The 19282-nt window shown below is 41.1% G+C and overlaps 1 protein-coding gene and 1 pseudogene across 2 annotated transcripts; one reads left to right on the top strand and one right to left on the bottom strand.

Annotated features, from left to right (window-relative positions):
• Positions 1-6030: 6030 nt before the first annotated feature.
• LOC133708964 (clathrin interactor EPSIN 2-like) lies at positions 6031-8499 on the bottom strand (annotated as a pseudogene).
• Positions 8500-15356: 6857 nt separating this feature from the next.
• LOC133708375 (uncharacterized) lies at positions 15357-19259 on the top strand. 2 transcript variants are annotated; one of them, XM_062133836.1, is made up of 8 exons: positions 15357-15610; positions 15790-15909; positions 16093-16374; positions 16868-16990; positions 17646-17796; positions 18267-18364; positions 18818-18854; positions 18958-19259. In XM_062133836.1, exons 2-8 carry the CDS (start codon positions 15907-15909, stop codon positions 19074-19076), a joined length of 813 nt encoding a protein of 270 aa, XP_061989820.1. In that variant the 5' UTR covers positions 15357-15610; positions 15790-15906; the 3' UTR covers positions 19077-19259. The 2 variants fall into 2 exon arrangements, with proteins under 2 accessions (XP_061989820.1, XP_061989819.1); XM_062133835.1 differs by having other exon boundaries at positions 15359-15610; positions 18147-18364.
• The last annotated feature ends 23 nt before the right edge of the window (positions 19260-19282 follow it).

Raw genomic sequence — 19282 nt, 5'->3', positions numbered from 1 at the left:
AGTAAGTAAACATGCCCTAAAAGGTATCAAGGTATACTACGCTTTGGTTTAAAAGTATGAGGATCTTTTGTTTTGTTTTTTTTTGTTTTTTTTTGTTTAAGGAAAACTGAATTGGGAGAGAATTGAGTTGTACTTTCATTGATAATAGATGCCTCTTTATATAGAGGATTACAAATATAGAGATAGAGTTGTACATGGAAACATAATCGTACATTGATTGGATATCTCCTAAGATTCTCCGAGAATATCTCTAATATAAACCCTATTTCAACTAGAGCAAGTAACTTCTGGTTTGAGCCAGACACATATTCTGGATTTACTTGAACAGTTCGAATCCATCGTTCCTGGTGTGTGATGGGTCCGAATCCATCGTCTTTCTGTAGGGATAGAACAAGCCCATATCAATCGTACATCTCAAGTACTGAAAGATATCTTTTACACCAATCCTAATGTCGTCGCGTTGGCGCAGAGCTATATCTTAGCTAACAAGCTTACTGCAAATGAGATGTCTGGTCTTATGCATTGGGCTACGTACAATAATACGCCTATTGTACTAAGTAATGCACTTCTGCCTCTAGCACATCTTCGTCATCATCCTTTGGACGAAGAGGATCCTTTTCAGGATCAAGACTACGGACGATCATGGGGGTGCTTGAAGGCTTGACCTTGTCAAAATGCCTAAGCATCTATTGACACGATGCTCAAGTTCCAAACCGAGACATAATCGTGTTCTCCCAAAATCCTTCATCTCAAACTCGGATTTCAAGTGTTCAGCGGTTTCCCTTAACTCTTTAAAGGCTTCCAATGAAGATCATGTCTAACATGAACCGCGATAGAATCTGAAACTTGTTATGGAAACGCGCGGGCATATCCTTTCCCATTCAAGTAGTCACTTTAGTGAGCGTTTCAGTCTCATTGTAAACGCGCTCCATGGTCTAGAGCCACTTGACTTGGGTAAATGAAGTTCACCATGAACCTTCATGTATATTCCGTATCTAGATCCCCATATAGATACGTAGTGACCACATTTGTAAGCTGCCTGTTCAGTTATTCGGAAACTACCAAACTGACAAGGTAGTGGAGTGCAATGACATCCATTACGAGAGAGTATGTCTCATCGTAGTCGATTCCAAGGCGTTTTGTGAGAAGCCTTGCGCCATAAGGCGAGATTGCCATCTCTTTTTCTCATCACGCTTTCTAACGAAGACCCATTAGTCAATAGGTTTTATGTTAGGAGGTGTTGGCATCACTGGCTCAAAAACCTTCCTCTTCGTTAGAGAATCCAACTTAACCTGGATCGCATCTTTCCATTTAGGTCAAATTTCTCTATGTTGGCATTCATTCATCAACAGAGCATGGTTCGATATCATCTTACTCAACAAACTCATGTGCAACTACATCATCAATTATGATGGAGTTTCTATCCCACGTCTCATGTACACTAGTGTAAGTTTCATAGAGCTCTATATTCTCAGGAATAGGTTCTGACGTTGAGGCGTCCCCCAACGATAACCATAACCCAGAAGATACTCATGAGACAGATTTTGAGTGTCGATGATCAAAGGATTGGACTGTGCCAAAGTATCCTTCGAACCCACGGGCCTCCCATGCATCCTAGCTGGGGCCATGACCTGTAACTCCAGAGTGCCACTCTCTTTGGCTTTGGCGCCATGCCTACCTCCGTGTAGGGTGGCGCTACGTCCTCTCGTAGGGACATCCTTCCTTGCAGGCATGTTTGCAGCATATTTGTGTGATCTCGTCACTTTAGTAGGAATCGAGATGAGACATAGTGGGGACAGACCACGACAATTCCTGTCATTCCTGCTGAACATATGTGTTCTTATCTCCCCCTAACAATGGGAAGACTGTCTCATCAAAGTGACATCCGCAAATCTAGCGGTAAGGAGATCGCCTAGTAAGGGCATGAAGTGGCGGACGATTGTTGGAGTCTCAAATCCAACGTAGTTGCCCATTCGTCTGTGAGGACCCATCATAGAGCGTTGTGGCAGCGCAATTGGCACATAAATGGAACACTCAAATATGCGTAAGTACGATACTTGTACCCAGTCACTATCTGTAACGCAGAGGTAGATTGAGTGGCGGTGGGTCGTAGACGAATTAGCATAGATGCATGCGATATTGCATCACCCCAAGCAGATATTAGGAGATTGGTGCGCATTACCAATGTCCGGACTACTGTCGTAGTCGTTTCCGCTAGACCATTTGGATGTGCTCATGGGAATATGATGTCCAACATCAGTCGCAATGCAATAACCATCGAAGGTCTTCAATGTAAACTCACTAGCATAGTCAAATCCAATTGACTGAATAGGATGATTCGGGGAGTAAGCCCGTTGTCATATGATATGTGCTAGGAATATAGCATAAGTAGCACTACAAGTGGACAATGGCACAACACGTGACTAGCGTGTTTGCGTGTCAACCAATATCATGAGATATTTAAACGTCCACAAGTTGGTTGAATCAGTCCATAGAATCCCCATGGGTTCTATGTAAGAACAAAATGAGTATTTTCATATCTTTTGCGTAGGACGGTCTCAGTCCTAGTTTCCCTAAGGAACGGGCTTTGTAAAATAAGTGAGAGGCTTTAGAAGTAACCAATGAGGATTTTAGTTAGGCCTGAGCGTCTGAAAGGCTATTTGAAGCAAAGTTGGTGATTGCCACATCACCTAGGGCGTCATCACCATGATGTACGCTATCCATGGTGTCATGGATAAGGACTATGCCAGCCCTAGGTTGGTGGTGGACGGCAGCGACGGCGGTCACACTTAGTCCAGGAATCAACTGTTGATTCATGATTCATTTCGCTCGAGAAAATAGATGTCCATGTGAAGTCTTTAGTAGACAGATCATCATATCATGACTAGGATGACCTATCCTATCGTGACAAAGCCAATATGTGTCTAAATCCAAGAGATCTTCTCTCATAACTTTTATTGGATTTAATAGCTCGGATAGTGACATAGAGTCCACTAGAGAGACACATAAACTTATCTAAGATGCGCCTTTGTTCGCAATCATTAGAGGTATTGTAAAGGAAATCATTTCAGTTCTCTACATGCGTTTTCGCATGGAATCCGTTGGCTATTCATAGGGACGATTTGCCCTAGGAGCGTAGAGAGTTTCTGTGACAGTAATCAAGGTGCCATTTGGCAAAGGGGAACTTGGGCTATTCCATGTCCTTGAATTAATATTGATGACCCAGCCATCGTAGTCACAAAAGTAATATGCTCATAATCAAAATGGAGTCATAATGAAAAGAACTCGAAATTTTATTCATAAGCCAACGGAGTACATCATTGTCTTTTAACCATTAGGAGAATCTAATCCAAATGCTAGCGAATGCAAAACAAAGGTAGTCGTTTGACTTCTTTCGGTAACTCCAAAATAAATATGACCAGGTGAGTAGAGAGATGTCGGTGGAGCAAAGCTCGCTTAAGTACCACTTAACTCAAAATCTTCCTAGACATCACACTCATTTTGGATGAGCCTATGCGAAGAAAAACTAAACCAATGGCATTTACTACAAAGTATATGGCAATTGCCTATTACATCTCTTGGAAAATAAAGACTTAAACAGAATTGGCGATCTATTGATCCCAGCCAAATTTGTGGTCTTCAACTCTTCACTCTAGATCATCTTCTTGATCTTCTTGTTCCACATCATAAGCTTCTCTTGCTTCACAATATGCTTTGTAGGCGGTGACAATTTCTTCACGAGCTCTACAAATGTGTGCCCAATGACCAGATACTTCACATCGAGCACATACATCTCAGTGCTCAGACTCCATTGATTGAGGCACTTTGAAAGCATCATTTAGATGGCTCTTAGTGTTGGTGGCGCCACCAACATGGCCAGAGGCGTTGCCTCCCTCTCTCTTTCCACGTTTACCTCTTCGGTTCCGTATTCGCCTATTTTGGCGGTTACCTTCCCAAGTACAACGATTATATGGACCAGAACGTCTAGAAGTATCCCTAAGATTAGGGTTTCGCTCTTGGCGCCCTCTCTTAGGGGCGCAACTATAATTGGATTCCAGAATATGCTCTGTTTCCACGGATCTCGAATTATAGTTCTTCACAAGGATGTTGTCATGCTTTTCAGCGACATTGATAGCTCCAATGAGCTCATGAAACCTTGTGATCCGTCCTGCAGTAACATCGATTCGATAGTTCTTAGCAACCATCAATGTAGAGACGGGGAAGGTAGAGAGAGTCTTCTCAATCAACATCGCATCTGTGATCTCTTTACCACAGAATTCCATTAAGAATTTAATGCGAAGTGCTTCCGAGTTATAGTCAAGAACTGACTTGAAATCACAGAAGCGGAGGCTATGCCATCTCACTTCTAGGTCAGGAAGCAGGGAGTCACGAACGTTGCCAAATCTATCTTCGAGTGAGACCCACAGCCTTCTGGGGTCTTCTTCATTCATACACTCGTACTGGAGCGAATCATCCATATGACGAGTCATTAGGATGACGGCTTTCGCCTTATTTGCCTCTAAGGCTGCTCTATTTTCTTCCAAAGCTTGAGCTTGCTCAACAGTTAGCACGTCCTGGCTAGGCTCGAGAATCGTATCCAGGATTCCATCGGCCTTGAGATTCAAGTAAATCATCTTCTATTCCCTGCTGACTTTTATGTGCTTGACATGGATGAACCTTCTTTAAATTGCACTCCATTATTGCTTGGACGTCCATTTATGAGAACTGCTAGGACCAAGATTGATGTCTACGCCGGATCATTAACAATGGAATTTGATGGTGATGTTATAGGCTTCAACATCTTTGAAGCCATGAGGTACCCTTTGGATGCTTCTTATTCATGTTTTTCTATTGATGTGTTAGATTCACTTGCGCAGAAATTCCTTGATGCATTGAATGAAGATGTGTTACAAACCACTGTTAAACAAGGAGTAGGATGGAGCAGCAATTGGGATGGAAAAGGTGGTGAACTAAAGAAAGTTGCACCAAAGGATCTTGAATACAGTGGGCTTCTCCTTCCTCCTCTTTTCTTTTTTTTTTCTTTCTTTTCCTTCTGCCGGTTTTCTGTCGGACGATTCAGTAGGTCGGTTCAGTGAGTTCTAGGCCGGTTTTCAAGGTTTTTCTTCCGGTTCTGGATTTCTAGGTTTGGGATGCTACTGCTGGAAAAATTTGGTAGCAATTGGAAGTCCGGAAGGTGGTGAACCGGTGGAATATTTACTGCGGGAGGTTTGGAGCTTCCGGTGGCCGGTTCGGTAGGTTTCCGGCCGGTTCTTGGGGTGGCGCCGCTGGTTCTGGACTCCTGGGAAGGAGGGCTTCAAGATGTGTGGCGGGGGCCGAAAGGATTTCAAGGTTTTGTATTCGGATTTAGGGTTTGGCTATTTGTTTCAGGGTTAGGACGTCGTGCTGATAACGTGTTTAAGGAAAACTGAATTGGGAGAGAATTGAGTTGTACTTTCATTGATAATAGGGACCTCTTTATATAGAGGATTACAAATATAGAGATAGAGTTGTACATGGAAACATAATCGTACATTGATTGGATATCTCCTAAGATTCACCGAGAATATCTCTAATATAAACCCTATTTCAACTAGAGCAAGTAACCTCTAGTTTGGGCCAGACACATATTCTGGATTTACTTGAACAGTTCGTTGTTTTTTTTTTTTTTTTTGTTGCTGAACAATAGAAGTACGAGTAGCTGTTAGTATCTTTGAAATGGAAATTAAAAGTATTAAAAAATAACAGAATTTCTTCTGGTTAAATTTACCTGTCTGTGTACAAGTTTGAAGTTTGCATGTTTCAACCCCTGGTAATGCCTCAACATGCGCTGGAGAGTAGACCTGACACACTAATAGCTAAGCCCCATATCAAAGATATCATGGACTACAACACCAATGCCCCCCCCCCCCCCTAACGCTCGCCTTCATAAGAACGTCATCTTTATGGACGGTGCAGTACTCTTCCTCATCAAGAAACAAGCAGAGAAAGTTTAACAAACACAAATCGGATTCATTAAGGGGCAAAACGAAAGAAAGAATAAGTGATCATGTTATTACCGACTGCTATATATCTTGGGAGAAAAGTGACAAAAAGAATACTCTCATAAAGGAAACAGACATGATAACCTGAGAATGGTCATCTCCTCTAATACAAAAACAGGACAACAGCTGATACCACCATTGCACCAAAGAGCTCTTGTGACCCAAAGAAACAATCGAATTACAGGGCACAAATAAAAATACATCACGCTGGGCCATATAAGATTACAAGACTCTTGTTTACAAATACAACCTCGTATACCAGATATTGGTCTAAATGTAAATTGTGTAAAATTTAATAGTAAAACTGGGCTTGTCATTCCAATCCTCAGACCAAACATGTATTGTTCCCTTTGGTCAATTTCATCGGTAGCCACCATATGGTTGCTGAGGCTAACCACCTTGGCCCATCATAGGGTTATAACCATTGGGCATGTTTGACCCGGGAGGTAATCCATTTGGTCGTTGCATGCCCATGCCCATATTCATACCCATGTTCATCCCCATTCCCATTCCGGCACCCATGGGTTGATTCATGCCTCCATAACCACCCATGCCCATTCCCCCACCAGGACCACCACCCATGCCCATACCCATCCCCATCCCCATCCCCGGACCCGGACCCATACCCATGCCCATACCAGAACCCACCATAGGGTTTGCTGGAGCCCTAAGAACACTTGCACTAGCACGGCCCAAACCAGAACTAGATCCCATGGAAATACTAGATGTTGCAGAAGTTGTTGGCTGCTTCTCCATCCTCTTTTCCTTCCGATTAATGGCATCAAAATCAATTCCAATATCATTCAACGGATTAATCTTAGCTGCAAGAATTGATAAATAAAAGCCATTACAAATCCCCCATAAAAACATAGATATTTTGCATTTTAAAAGATGTAAGTGATAGTAGTCCAAAGAAACAAAGGCATAATCTTTTTTTACTTACCTCCAGATATGTTCAAGTTAACTAGCCCTCTACTCAGTGTATCAGCCCAAACTGCTGATTTGGTCTCAAACTTGTTTTCTTTAGGTGGTTGTTCAACTAAAGCTAGTGCCCCTGTTGTCGATGTCAGAGTAGTTGATCCTCCTTGGGAAGAAGGTTACCCAGAGCATCAATGTTGTGTTGCGGAGCTGGCCCAGTTGAAGCTCGATGAGAAACCTGTGAAGTGACGGAACCTTGTTGCGCAACATAGCTTCCACCACCATACTAGGCAGCTGCTCCAGTTTGACTTTGAGGGGCAATGTAAGGAGTGATGGGACTAGTGGATCCTCCCTCTTGTGAATAGTAGTTTCCACTATTCAAAGCTGCATATCCACCTTGTTGTGACATGAAATTTCCATTATTATACTGTGAAGCTTGTCCTGCTGGCATTTGAGGAGCCGCATGTAAAGTGATAGGTGTTGTAGGTCCTCCCTGCGATGGAAAAGCCCCACCACTGTGTTGTCCAGAAAATCCAGTTTGAGTCTGAGGAACCATAGGTCCTGGCTGCAGTTGAAAGTTCCTATATATATTTGCAGCTAGCTGTGAAGGTTGACTTGCGGAACCTGGAAATGATGGCTGTGAAGCTCCAGACGGTGGGAGAATATCAGTGTTCTGGTCTCCAGTGGAAGGATCTTGAGGTAAAAACTGGGAATCGGCTGGAGTTTGAACACTGGAAATACCAGAGGCAGAATAAGTTACAGCGAAAATGAGTCCCCAAAAGGAAAGTTGGAGACTGTATCTGCACTCTGGCTTGTGGTTGGTAGGAAAACGTCTGCAGAAGTGGATGTCTGTGGTTGAGACTGCACAGTTTCACTGGAAGGGAGAGCTTTAAAGGGGGTTTCACCAAATGGATCTTCAAAAGACTGCATTGGAACAAAATAATTTTGACTATCAACTTTAATTCCAACTAAGTGAACAAACACAAAAAGAAAAGGGAGTCACAAATTCTATTATGTCAACAACAAACTACCCGAAGAAAGTTGGCTGTTTTAAAAATTGTTGATATATGGAAAGACTTCTGAAATTTCACACTTTTTTTTATTTCATAAATCTCGTTCGTCAAATTTAGAGGCAAACAAATTTTGCTTACAATAATATTATGTTTGACCACTTCTATCAAATTTACTAATTTCTCCAAGAATTGATTTCTACGAAAGGCATATTCGTTTTCAAGAAACATTTATAAAACTGGGGGGAAATTTATCAGAAATAAATGCGCCAAAACCTGTTGGTGATATATGCCTAATACCTTCAAAACTGGAATCATAAATAGGATACTCCATAATTCAATTACAGTGCAGGAGAAGTTTCTTTTAATACAAAAAAAAATGCCTACCTAATTCATGACATTAGAGACTGGAGAGTTGCCATAAATGTGGTCACTAGAGCAGAATTTACAAGGCCATCAACTTCAGATGTAGTAGTAGTAGATGTAGTTGACACAATGGCCAATTCCAGTTTTCCACCACAAAACCTCATGTCTACCCACATATTCCCAAACCCAAATCAATTCTACCCGGATTTTTCAGCCCACAAGACCCCAAAGATAGACCTACCTCGCTTCAACGGGGAGGAAGTGGTGGGATGGCTTGCGATGGCAGAGAGATACCTCTGAGTACAACGTATCCCTCTGCACGACCACGTTGCCACCATAGCCTCTGACTTTGGACCGGATGCATCCATCTGGATGACGGCTTTTGAGCAACGGAATCCGGCCTACTCTTGGGAGAGGTTTGTCCCAGAATTCTTAGTGCACTTTGGTTCCGGCAGCAACGCCAATTACAAAGCTCAACTCACCCATTTACAGCAGCGAGGCACAGTAGACGAGTTCATCAGGGAGTTTACCAAACTTTCGTGCCGGGCGCCAGAATGGTCCTATGAACAGCTACTTCATGTGTTTTGCGGTGGGTTGAAGCCGGAAATCCGCCACGATGTCATGGCTCTCAAGCCCCGTTCGCTATCTCAGGCTCAACGGCTAGCTCGCCGCTACGACCCCAAAATCAGCGATATTCGCGCTGCTTCAAAATTCAGGTCCCACCAATGGTCCATGACGACAAAGGTCAACTATTCTCCAGCTCACCCCACCTACCCAAACCATACTACAAGCCAAAACACACTCTCTGCCTCACATCAAACTAACCCCACCCCGCCTCCTTCATTCAATGCCCAAAGACCATTTCGAAAATGGACACCGGCAGAGCAGCGTGAGCGACGCGCAAAGAATCTTTACTTTAATTGCGATGAACATTACTCTGCAAATCATGTCTGTAAAAAACCTTTCTTGGCCATCCTTGAAGCATCTGACCAGAATCACAATGAGGAGCTGCAAGAATTCCATGATTACCCCTCCGACATGATCGAACCACCACCTGAGGCTGAGACTCTCCTACCCCTACATGCCATCACTAAGTCCACCCTAAGTGAGATGATGAGAATGGAGGGATCAATAGATGGGCACCCAATCAGAGTCTTCATCGACTGTGGATCGGTCATGAACTTTTTGAATCCGGCAGTGGCTCAAAAATTGGGGTTACCTATAGCACCACCTGCGGAACTCCAGTTTACATCAGCCTCAGGTCAAACTCTGATTCCGGCAGGGACAGTAAAGGGTGTGAAGGTACAGATTCAGAGCTACTCCTTTACAGATGACTTCTTATTATTACCTGTTGCGGGTTGCGATCTTGTATTGGGGGCACAATGGCTTGACAGACTTGGACTTATTGGGTGGCACTTTGCCGAGAAGGTTATGTTCTTCGTCGACGGTCAATTCTATTCTCTCTAAGGTATCACTTCTCGGCATAATGACATTGACAGAACTAATCTCATGGCTATAGTCAACCCAGACCAGCATGACCCATTCACCAACACTGAGCCCATTGTGGCCCAATTTGATGCTCATCCACAATGCATCACCGACCTGTTAAGTGTGTTCAGTGATTTGTTTGAACCTCCTACTGGGCTTCCCCCTTCTAGACCCACTGATCACAGGATCTGCCTACTTCCCAACTCTGGGTCAGAGAATGTACGGCCCTATCGCTACCCCCATTCACAAAAAACAAAGCTAGAGGCCCAAGTAGAGAGATGCTTTCAGCTAGTATAGGAGTAGCTCTGAATCTGTACCTTCACACCTTTTGCCGACAACCCAAGTAATACTTGGGTTGTCGACAAGAATTACCCAGTTCGAGCCCATATTCATCACCAGTAATTCTTGTTAAGAAAAAGGAAGGTTCATGGAGGTTTTATGTTGATTATAGAGACCTCAATGCTATCACGGTTAAGGATAGACTTCCAATATCGGTTGTCGACGAGTTGCTCGATGAATTACATGGGGCTCGTTACTTTTCCAAGTTGGACCTCCGACCGGGCTATCACCAAATACGTATGCACCAAGATGACATTCCAAAAACTATCTTCCGAACACATGAGGGGCATTTCGAGTTCATTGTGATGCCATTTGGCCTAACAAATGCACCGTCGACATTTCAAGCATTAATGAACACCATTTTCAAGCCTTTTCTCCGTAAGTTTGTCCTCGTTTTCTTCGATGACATTTTGATTTACAGCCCGGATTTAAATTCACAAGTTTCACATCTACAAGTTGTTTTTAATTTGTTACGGACTAACAATCTCAAGGTGAAATTTTCGAAGTGTTCATTTGCTCAAATGCAAGTACAATATTTGGGCCATGTGATATCTGAACAGGGTGTGGCTATTGACCCCAGTAAAATACAATGCATCATGGATTGGCCTAGGCCCAAAACAATTAAAGGGTTACGGGGCTTCTTGGGACTTGCAGGATACTATAGGAGATTTGTGCCTTACTTTGGTTTAATTGCACAGCCACTTAATGACCTGCTAAAGAAAGATAAGTTCCACTGGTCACCACAAGCTCAGCAAGCATTTGATCGCCTCAAAGCCGCCGTAACTTCAGTCCCAGTGCTGGCTTTACCGAATTTCAGCAAGTCATTCACAATAGAGGCAGATGCAAGTGGCCTCGGAATGGGTGCATTCCTCTCACAAGAAAAACATCTGGTGCCATTCCTCAGTAAGTCATTCTCTCCTAAGCATCAAGCCATGTCATGATCGAAAAATGTTGGCTATCATGTTTGCGATTAACAAATAGAGACCATATTTATTGGGCAATTCATTCAAAGTCCTCACTGATCATCAAACATTAAAACACCTTCTGGACCAAAGGATTTCTACACCGGCACAACACAAGTGGTTAGCTAAACTACTTGGTTACAACTACACAATTGAGTACAAGCCAGGGAAGTTGAACATAGTACCAGATTTGCTCTCCAGAAAGCATGAGTTTATGGCCATTCAAACTATTTTAGCCCCTATCTTTGACAGTGTGCAATTAATTGATCGAGCATGCCTATCCGATCCAGAGGCCAAGTCTATCATTACAGCTTTATCACAAGGCCAGCCAACAAGAAAAAAAATTTCATTGCAAAATGGGAGACTAATGTACCAGAATAGAATTTATGTTCCTGCTACCTCTGAATGGCGCACAAAAATCCTACATGAGTACCATTCATCCCTCCAAGGAGGTCATTCTGGATATCTACGAACACTGGTATGATTGGCTCGAAATTTCGCTTGGCCTGGATTGAGAAAAGACGTAAAACTGTTTGTGGCATCTTGTGACCAGTGTCAGCGGCAAAACTATGAAGCAATTCATCCTCCTGGGTTGCTTCAACCTCTACCAATTTCGGAGAACACTTGGGAAGACATTTCAATGGACTTTGTGGAAGGTCTCCCACATTCTCACGGGTCCAACTACATAATGGTGGTAGTAGATCGTCTATCAAAGTTTGCCCATTTCATCCCTGTCTCCCATCCATTCACTGCACCGCAAATTGCTGACACCTTCATGAAGGAAATCTTTAAACTTCATGGGATGCCCAAATCGATTGTCAGCGACAGAGACCCAATATTTCTGAGCCAATTCTGGACGTCCTTCTTCAAGCTACAGGGCACCAATCTTTTCCATAGCTCCGCTTATCACCTTGAATCAGATGGTCAATCCGAGATTGTAAACCGCTCCTTGGAGCATTACCTTCGCTGCTTCGTCTTCGACAAGCCATCTTCTTGGAAGGATCTCCTCCACTGGGCGGAGTGGTGGCACAACACCACTTACCACTCCACCATCAAGATGACGCCTTTTCAGGCAGTCGGTGGCCACCCTCCTCCCGCTATCTCGATGTATATCCCTGGAACCACCAATGTTGCTGTTGTGGACAAGACACTCCAAACTCGAGACCAACTGCTTCTCAATCTGAAATCACACATGGCTCAAGCACAAAACAGAATGAAGCAATATACTGACAAGGGGAGAACAGAACGTGAATTCAAAGAAGGCGACTGGGTCTTTCTCAAGCTGCAGCCATACAGGCAAAAGTCCCATGTGCATCGCCCTGCCCACAAGTTGTCCCTAAGATACTATGGGCCTTTCCAAATTGCAGCAAAGATTGGCACAGTTGTATACCGTCTGTGGCTTGATGCATATACTCTCGCTAGCATACGAATCGTTGTCAAGTAAGGGAAGTATTTGAACCTTGATTATCATACCTTGGGGATTAAGTGTTGGACCTAACCGAGGTAATTGGCGCTAGAATAACTCAAAAGCATACAATGAAAAATAAAAATAAAATAAAGTAAAATAATATTCACAGGGCACCAAGCCTCGGGAATGCTCGGCTTAGCTCACACCAAGCCTAATCAAAGCCACTAACTTGTAGCCGAAATGAGTTATGCACAGTGGAAGGTAGAATTTTGTTCAGGAGTTTTGAATTGAGAATTAACTAAATTCAATGCAAACTAAAATAAAAGCAAACAACTAATTATCAAGCAAGAAATTAAATTCGGATTTCAAATTAATGGAAACATGGGAGTGTCAGGTGATTCACACTAACCATCTTGTAAACATCGATGTCAATTTCATAAATGCATGCATTTCCTATATGTGTCGAGTCCCGTATCTAGTACCGGTCAAGGCTACTAAACCAATTATCCTTTGGATGTATTGACTATGCCGATTAAGGCCACAATCAACTCTCTAATTTGGGCATTACTCCGGTTAAGGCCGCAATATCCAAAATTAGAGGCCTAGAGAGCAAGATAATAGAGACCCAAGCAAGCTTAGCTACAATTAAGCTAGATAATGGTCACCACACTTAAATCCTAGATGCCACAAGACTAATAAGTTGTCAATTTATCAATCTATTCATCACAATTGCCCACAACATAATTTCAAAGGTTGACAAAGCCTAGAAACATGCTTCTAATGACCAATAAATTCTGATTTAAAGCATACACAATGGAAATTGCATTTATTAAAAGTAAAGCATCAATATTTATACAAGATGAGTTAAGGCTTCACAACCCTAACTCCCAAAATTGAACTACTCACAACCCATTATCAAATACATCATCAAATACATAAGAAATTAAGAGAAATGATAGAGGAGAGAGGGAACACAAGTTAAGCTCACAATTTTCTATAGGCAAACATGAACCCAACTTGATATTAAGCCCCCACTCTTTACCAAAAGTAAAATCTCTTTGTGTTGATGATCAATTGATGGTGTGGGTAGTAAAAGCCCCTTGATTTTTCTTTGAAAAAATGGTAGAGAATGATAAATTGGGAAGAGAAAGAATGAGAGAGAAGATGGAAAATGGAGGAGAGGTCTCTAAATTCGGCCAAAAGGCTTAGGGTGTAGAAAAATGAGTCTTAAGCTTGTGCAATGTATGTGCAAAGGTGTTTAAATACGCCCTTGGATTCTAGGGTCAAGATTGGACTTGTACCCTAGATCCAATGGCTCAAAAATAAGTAGAAAATGGGTAAAATGAAAAAACTAAAACAACCTAATAAAAATGTAGAGAATTAGAAGTGTAGAAAATATATATAAAGAAAATAGGAGCGCAAAAATGTAAGTGAGTGTGTGCCTAGTGTGAACACACAAATAAATATCTCCATTAGGGCTGTCAATGGGTCGTGTCGGGTCAAGGTATTTGTCGTGTCGCAAGATATAAACCCAAACCCAACCCATTTAATAATCGTGTCAAAAATTTAAACTCAAACCCAACCTATTTATTAAACGGGTTACCCGTTTCCAACCCGCTTAACCCATTTAATAAATAGGTCGTGTCTTGTTAGACAAAATGACTCATTAAGCGTTAACAATATGACCAATTTAATTAAAAAATGCATAAATTGATTAAATTCACTAAAAACAGTCACAAGACGAAAAATATAAATAATTAAATCCAATAATTAAAAAGCGAAATATTTCAAATTGTCTAATCTTATAATCAAATACTCCAAACGTCCAAAATTTCAAGAAGAAACATAGCACAATCGGGTTATACGGGTTCACTTCGTGTTGGCAGGTTGACTCGTGCCGACCCATTTATTAAATGGGTCATGGCGGGTTGACCCACCACTGACCCGCTTTTTAATCGTGCGGGTTCAACCTGCTTTATTTCGTGCGGGTTTCGAGTCGTGTTATCGGGTCGTGTCGGAATTGACAGCCCTAATCTCCATCCACATGTATGATGTGTGTGGTCCACTAATTATTATAGTCATTACATCAATTTTGAATTTGAAATTTAAATACAAATATGTAATACAAATGGGCTTGGGTCTTCACTTGTGTGCTTCTTTAGTCTTGGGTCTCGGACTTCTTGCAATTGGGCCAAGTTGACTTGGTTGACCCGATGGTCAATCAGTTGACTTTTCATCCTTTTGTCAGAAACCCCATTTTGCTCCAATTTCACACAACTTCGCTTATGACTACAGTAGTATAAATAAAAATAGATTAATTACATAATAATTACTTTAAAGATTAGCTTAATTCTAGTGTTTAGAACGTAATTAGTCTGAAATGGAGTGTGGCTGCACCCAATCTTCCATGTTTCCCTTTTGAAACAAAGAACTATTACCTCCACTTGATGACAAGGGGGAAATCTTGTGGAAACCTCCAAAGATACTGGATATGGGGTTTCGCACCAGAAAGAAGCACAAGATTACAACTTGGTTGGTTCAATGGGAAGGCATGCCAGAATCTGATGCCACATGGGAGGACGGCGACACGATCGCCTCAAAGTTTCCAGAGTTCCTGAGAGGACAGACAGGCTCTCTTTTTAAGTGTTGAGGACACCCCATATATCAACCCTTCTTGTCTCTCTAGTTAGGAGTTAGGCCCAACTATATTAGTATGCAGCCCCACTTAATTCTATCTCTTTTGACACGTGCTCACCATCTGTAATGTCAAGGACAAGTCTTCAACTTTATATGATGAATGAAATGTTTTCTTAATTTGCTTGGCTCTCTATTTCCTTTCAATTTATCTGTTCTTCTGTTGAAGCAAGCAAGCCCCAACAACAATGGGAAGCCCCAACAAGTCAAATGCGTCTCCTTTTCTTACCACAAGGGGAGAATCAGCGCCGCCGCCCGAGTCTCCGGCCAAAGCGCTCCGCCGGATTCTGGAGTTGCCAGGGGTTCACCAAGGCCCTGCTTGCTTTAATGGTCTCAGCGCCAAGCTTGTTGAAAGAGCTGGCTTCCAGTATTGCTTCACCAGTGGTATATATCACACTTTTTTTTTTTTTTTGTAAATTAAGGATTTACAGTTTGAGGTACAGCTGCATTGCATTTGCATCAAATTGCTTTGTCATTTTATTGGTATTTCTTCTTGTTTAACTGTATTACACATTCACACCTGAGAAATATGTTTAACAATGCCATTGTTATCCTTCCATTAGGATTTTCGATATCAGCTGCTACATTAGGGCTGCCAGATACAGGTTTTCTATCCTACGGAGAAATGGTGGATCAGGGGCAACAAATTACCCAAGCTGTGTCATTTCCTGTCATTGGGGATGGTGATAACCTTTTTCCAAGGACTTGTTATTGGCAGTCCAACAAGTCAATCTACACTCCAAACTTAATACTTCCTTATTTCCGTACAGTTACAAAATAAGTGAATAGAAGTGCAGAATTAATTTCTGCCCTTTTTCAATACCGTTATCATCTGCCCATTTGAGACTTGTAAAACTGTAATCTAGGTGTCTCCAAAAGCCTGCGGTCATACACAAGGCAGGAAAGTGGTGTCAAGGGAGGAAGCTGTGATGCGGATAAAAGCAGCAGTTGATGCTCGGAAAGAGAGTGGCTCTGACATTGTAATTGTAGCACGATCTGATGCTCGTCAAGCAGTGTCTTTGGAAGAAGCACTTTGGAGGTCAAGGGCATTCGCTGATGCTGGAGCAGATGTTCTTTTCATTGATGCACTAGCCTCAAAAGAAGAAATGAAGGCTTTCTGTGGAGTATATCCCCTAGTTCCAAAAATGGTACATTACATTTTCCATAGCACAAACCACAAAAGTAGAAAGCAACAAGTATCCCATGTTGCTGAAGACTTTATTACATAGCTATTCTACATTTTCATGCCCAAGGGCTTTTGCATACCTTTCGCTTATTGCTTCTATACATGTAGCTTTTGGTAACCTAGACAAGATTGTAAAAAATTGGTGACACTAGTTTTGATTTATCATGCCCATTTGCCCACATTTGAAAACTTAGACTAGCAGTCCCTATTCCCTTTTATTACTTAAAAAGGGATTGCACACACACACACACACAATCGCACAGATGCACACACTCACAAAACCCAAACCCAATAAACCCTTTATACCATGTGAACTTAGGTGACATGTACATAAATTGAGATATGTCAATCAGCATTCAACAATCTAACAGAGAGTCATCAGCCTGAATTTTGTAACTCCAGAAGCGAGAAATGAAAATAATTTCTAGTGTTTGATAAGCTTCATGTTTTATCAGGCGAATATGCTTGAAGGAGGGGGAAAAACACCAATACTCAATCCTCTCGAACTTGAGGAAATTGGATACAAACTTGTGGTTTATCCACTTTCCTTGATTGGGGTATCTATTCAAGCAATGCAGGTAACGTCTGCCACCTTTTCTTTTCAGCAAAGTTCATGAACAAAAGTAGGGGTAAACTGTTCTTGGACATCCTATAACTGTGCTTCCATTGCTATAAAGAGATTTAACTTCATATTGATTATGGATCTCTCAGATTTTCAAAGCCAGAAAAATAGAGAAGCTCACAACAATAAAATATTCTTATAGACTAAACGTACAGTTACTAAAATGTTTTAATTGCTTCAGAATAGTAGACTCTCATATCTTTTTGAGCTTCGGGTTCCATGGAAATGCAAAGGATTACAAATTATTAAATGAAAAAAAAATTATATATATATATGTATATATTATATCACACAAGTTGTTCCCTTTCACAGCATCCATTTGTGGTATATATACTTTAGCGTTTTCAATTGATTATGAGTGCTACAATCTATGATGTGAAATAGTGACAATGTATGATGTCATACTTCTAAAAATAAAATACTCTCACATAACTTCACCTATTGCATGGATCCAAATTCCAATTTTGCTGGAGAATACTCAGCAAGTTTGCCATCAAGCTCATATTGGGAAAAACATTGCATTCTGGTTTGCTTTTCAGAAGTGTTACTTTTCTAGATCCACTAATTGATAATATTACTTACGGTTGATAACTTATACAAATGAATTGCAGGACGCACTAGCTGCTATCAGAGGAGGTCGTATCCCTCCACCTGGAAGCATGCCATCTTTTGAAGAGCTTAAGGAGGTCCTAGGTTTCAACAGTTATTATGAAGAAGAAAAGCGGTATTATAGTAACAGCAGTCAGCTGTCTTCTGAAAGATGTGAGTAACTGTTACAGTCACATAACTCACATCATTACTGTTATACCCATCAGGGATGTGATAATGATAGTTGTTTCTCATTAGGCATCTAAGCTACAGTTGTAATTAGATGGAAATCCAATGTCTTTCTACTATTAGAGTTGATTACGTTAACACAACTTGGCCAAAATTTTATTTAAACCATGTCACCCTAGGCGTCTGAAAGTTTTGAACATTGAGTTCTTTGCTGGTAACAACTATAGGTCAATACTTCGCTATAAGTTCATATAAATACTGCCAATTTTTCCTGTACCAATTAGAGGTAAGCATTTTCTGTTTCTTGGTTCTTATACACAATGGTTATTTTCCAGTGGCCAGTAGTGTATACAGTCTTCAAGGGACATATAAAAATGCAGAACCAAAAGATCAGAGTCCTCAAGATCCCATTGTTGAAGTTATAACACCTGAAGTGTACAATAACTATGGTGCAGATGGTTTCAAGGATTCATTTTCCGGGATCTGGTCTCGGAAATTGAGAATCAAAATAACTGGAAGAGATGGATTTGAGAAACTTGAAGTTAGAATTCCTGTAAGTCTATCTCACCTTTATGGCCATATCTCTTACAGTAATTCTTCACATATTTCTTCTGCTGTTAGAACTGAATTGTTTTAGTAAAACAAGAAAAACAGATGACTGAATTGCATACTTGTAGTAAAAGTTTAAACAAAGTGCATCACAGAATATCACTGAATTTGCTAGCTAATTAGCTATGTATAGCAATTTTCTGAATTGCACTTACATCTATAGCAAGCATCATGCATCATGTTTGTTTGATCAGACAATAACATGTCACCTTGCATCAATAATTTTGTACGTACTTCAGCGCATACTTGTTTGAGTACATAGTTGTGTAGCCAACCCAGTCCATGGATAGGAAGAAATAAAAATTGTATATACAACTCCTCTACATGCTAATTATGTTATTTCAGATTGTGGCTTATGTTGATCTGTCTTTTTATTTTGGCTGTAAACATTTTATAGGCTGGATTCTCGGACGGAATCACCAATATAGTTCCAGGTATTGTTTGTGACTTCCAAAACTTATTGAAAATGGGTTTTTTTTTTTTTTTTCAGACTAGTCCCTGATGTATAACTGAAAGTCTGACACATTTTACATGCAGCTCTTGGGGGTGTAAACATCAAAGAATTGTTGAATGAGGCAGCTGATGAAATGGGAGGGAAGCAGCTGTTAGATTTTAATGACACAATGGGTGATAGAACTCAAGTTTTTCTAGAGTAAATCTCTTGTAGTTGATTTTTACAAGGATATTGTAAAAGATATACCCTATGTATATCAAGAATAATCCTCCGAGAGGCTTTGTTTGCAAACTAAAGACGTGAAAAAGTGTACGTAGAGACTAAGAGGTATCAGGATATGCTACGTTTTTGGTTTAGAAGTAAGAGGATATTTTTTTTCTTTTTATTGTTGGCTGAACAAATGAACAA

This window comes from Rosa rugosa, chromosome 5 (assembly GCF_958449725.1).
Source record: "Rosa rugosa chromosome 5, drRosRugo1.1, whole genome shotgun sequence".
In the NCBI taxonomy this organism is placed as follows: domain Eukaryota; kingdom Viridiplantae; phylum Streptophyta; class Magnoliopsida; order Rosales; family Rosaceae; genus Rosa; species Rosa rugosa.
Note: the sequence above shows the minus strand (reverse complement) of the source record. Positions and strands in the feature narration are given on the sequence as shown.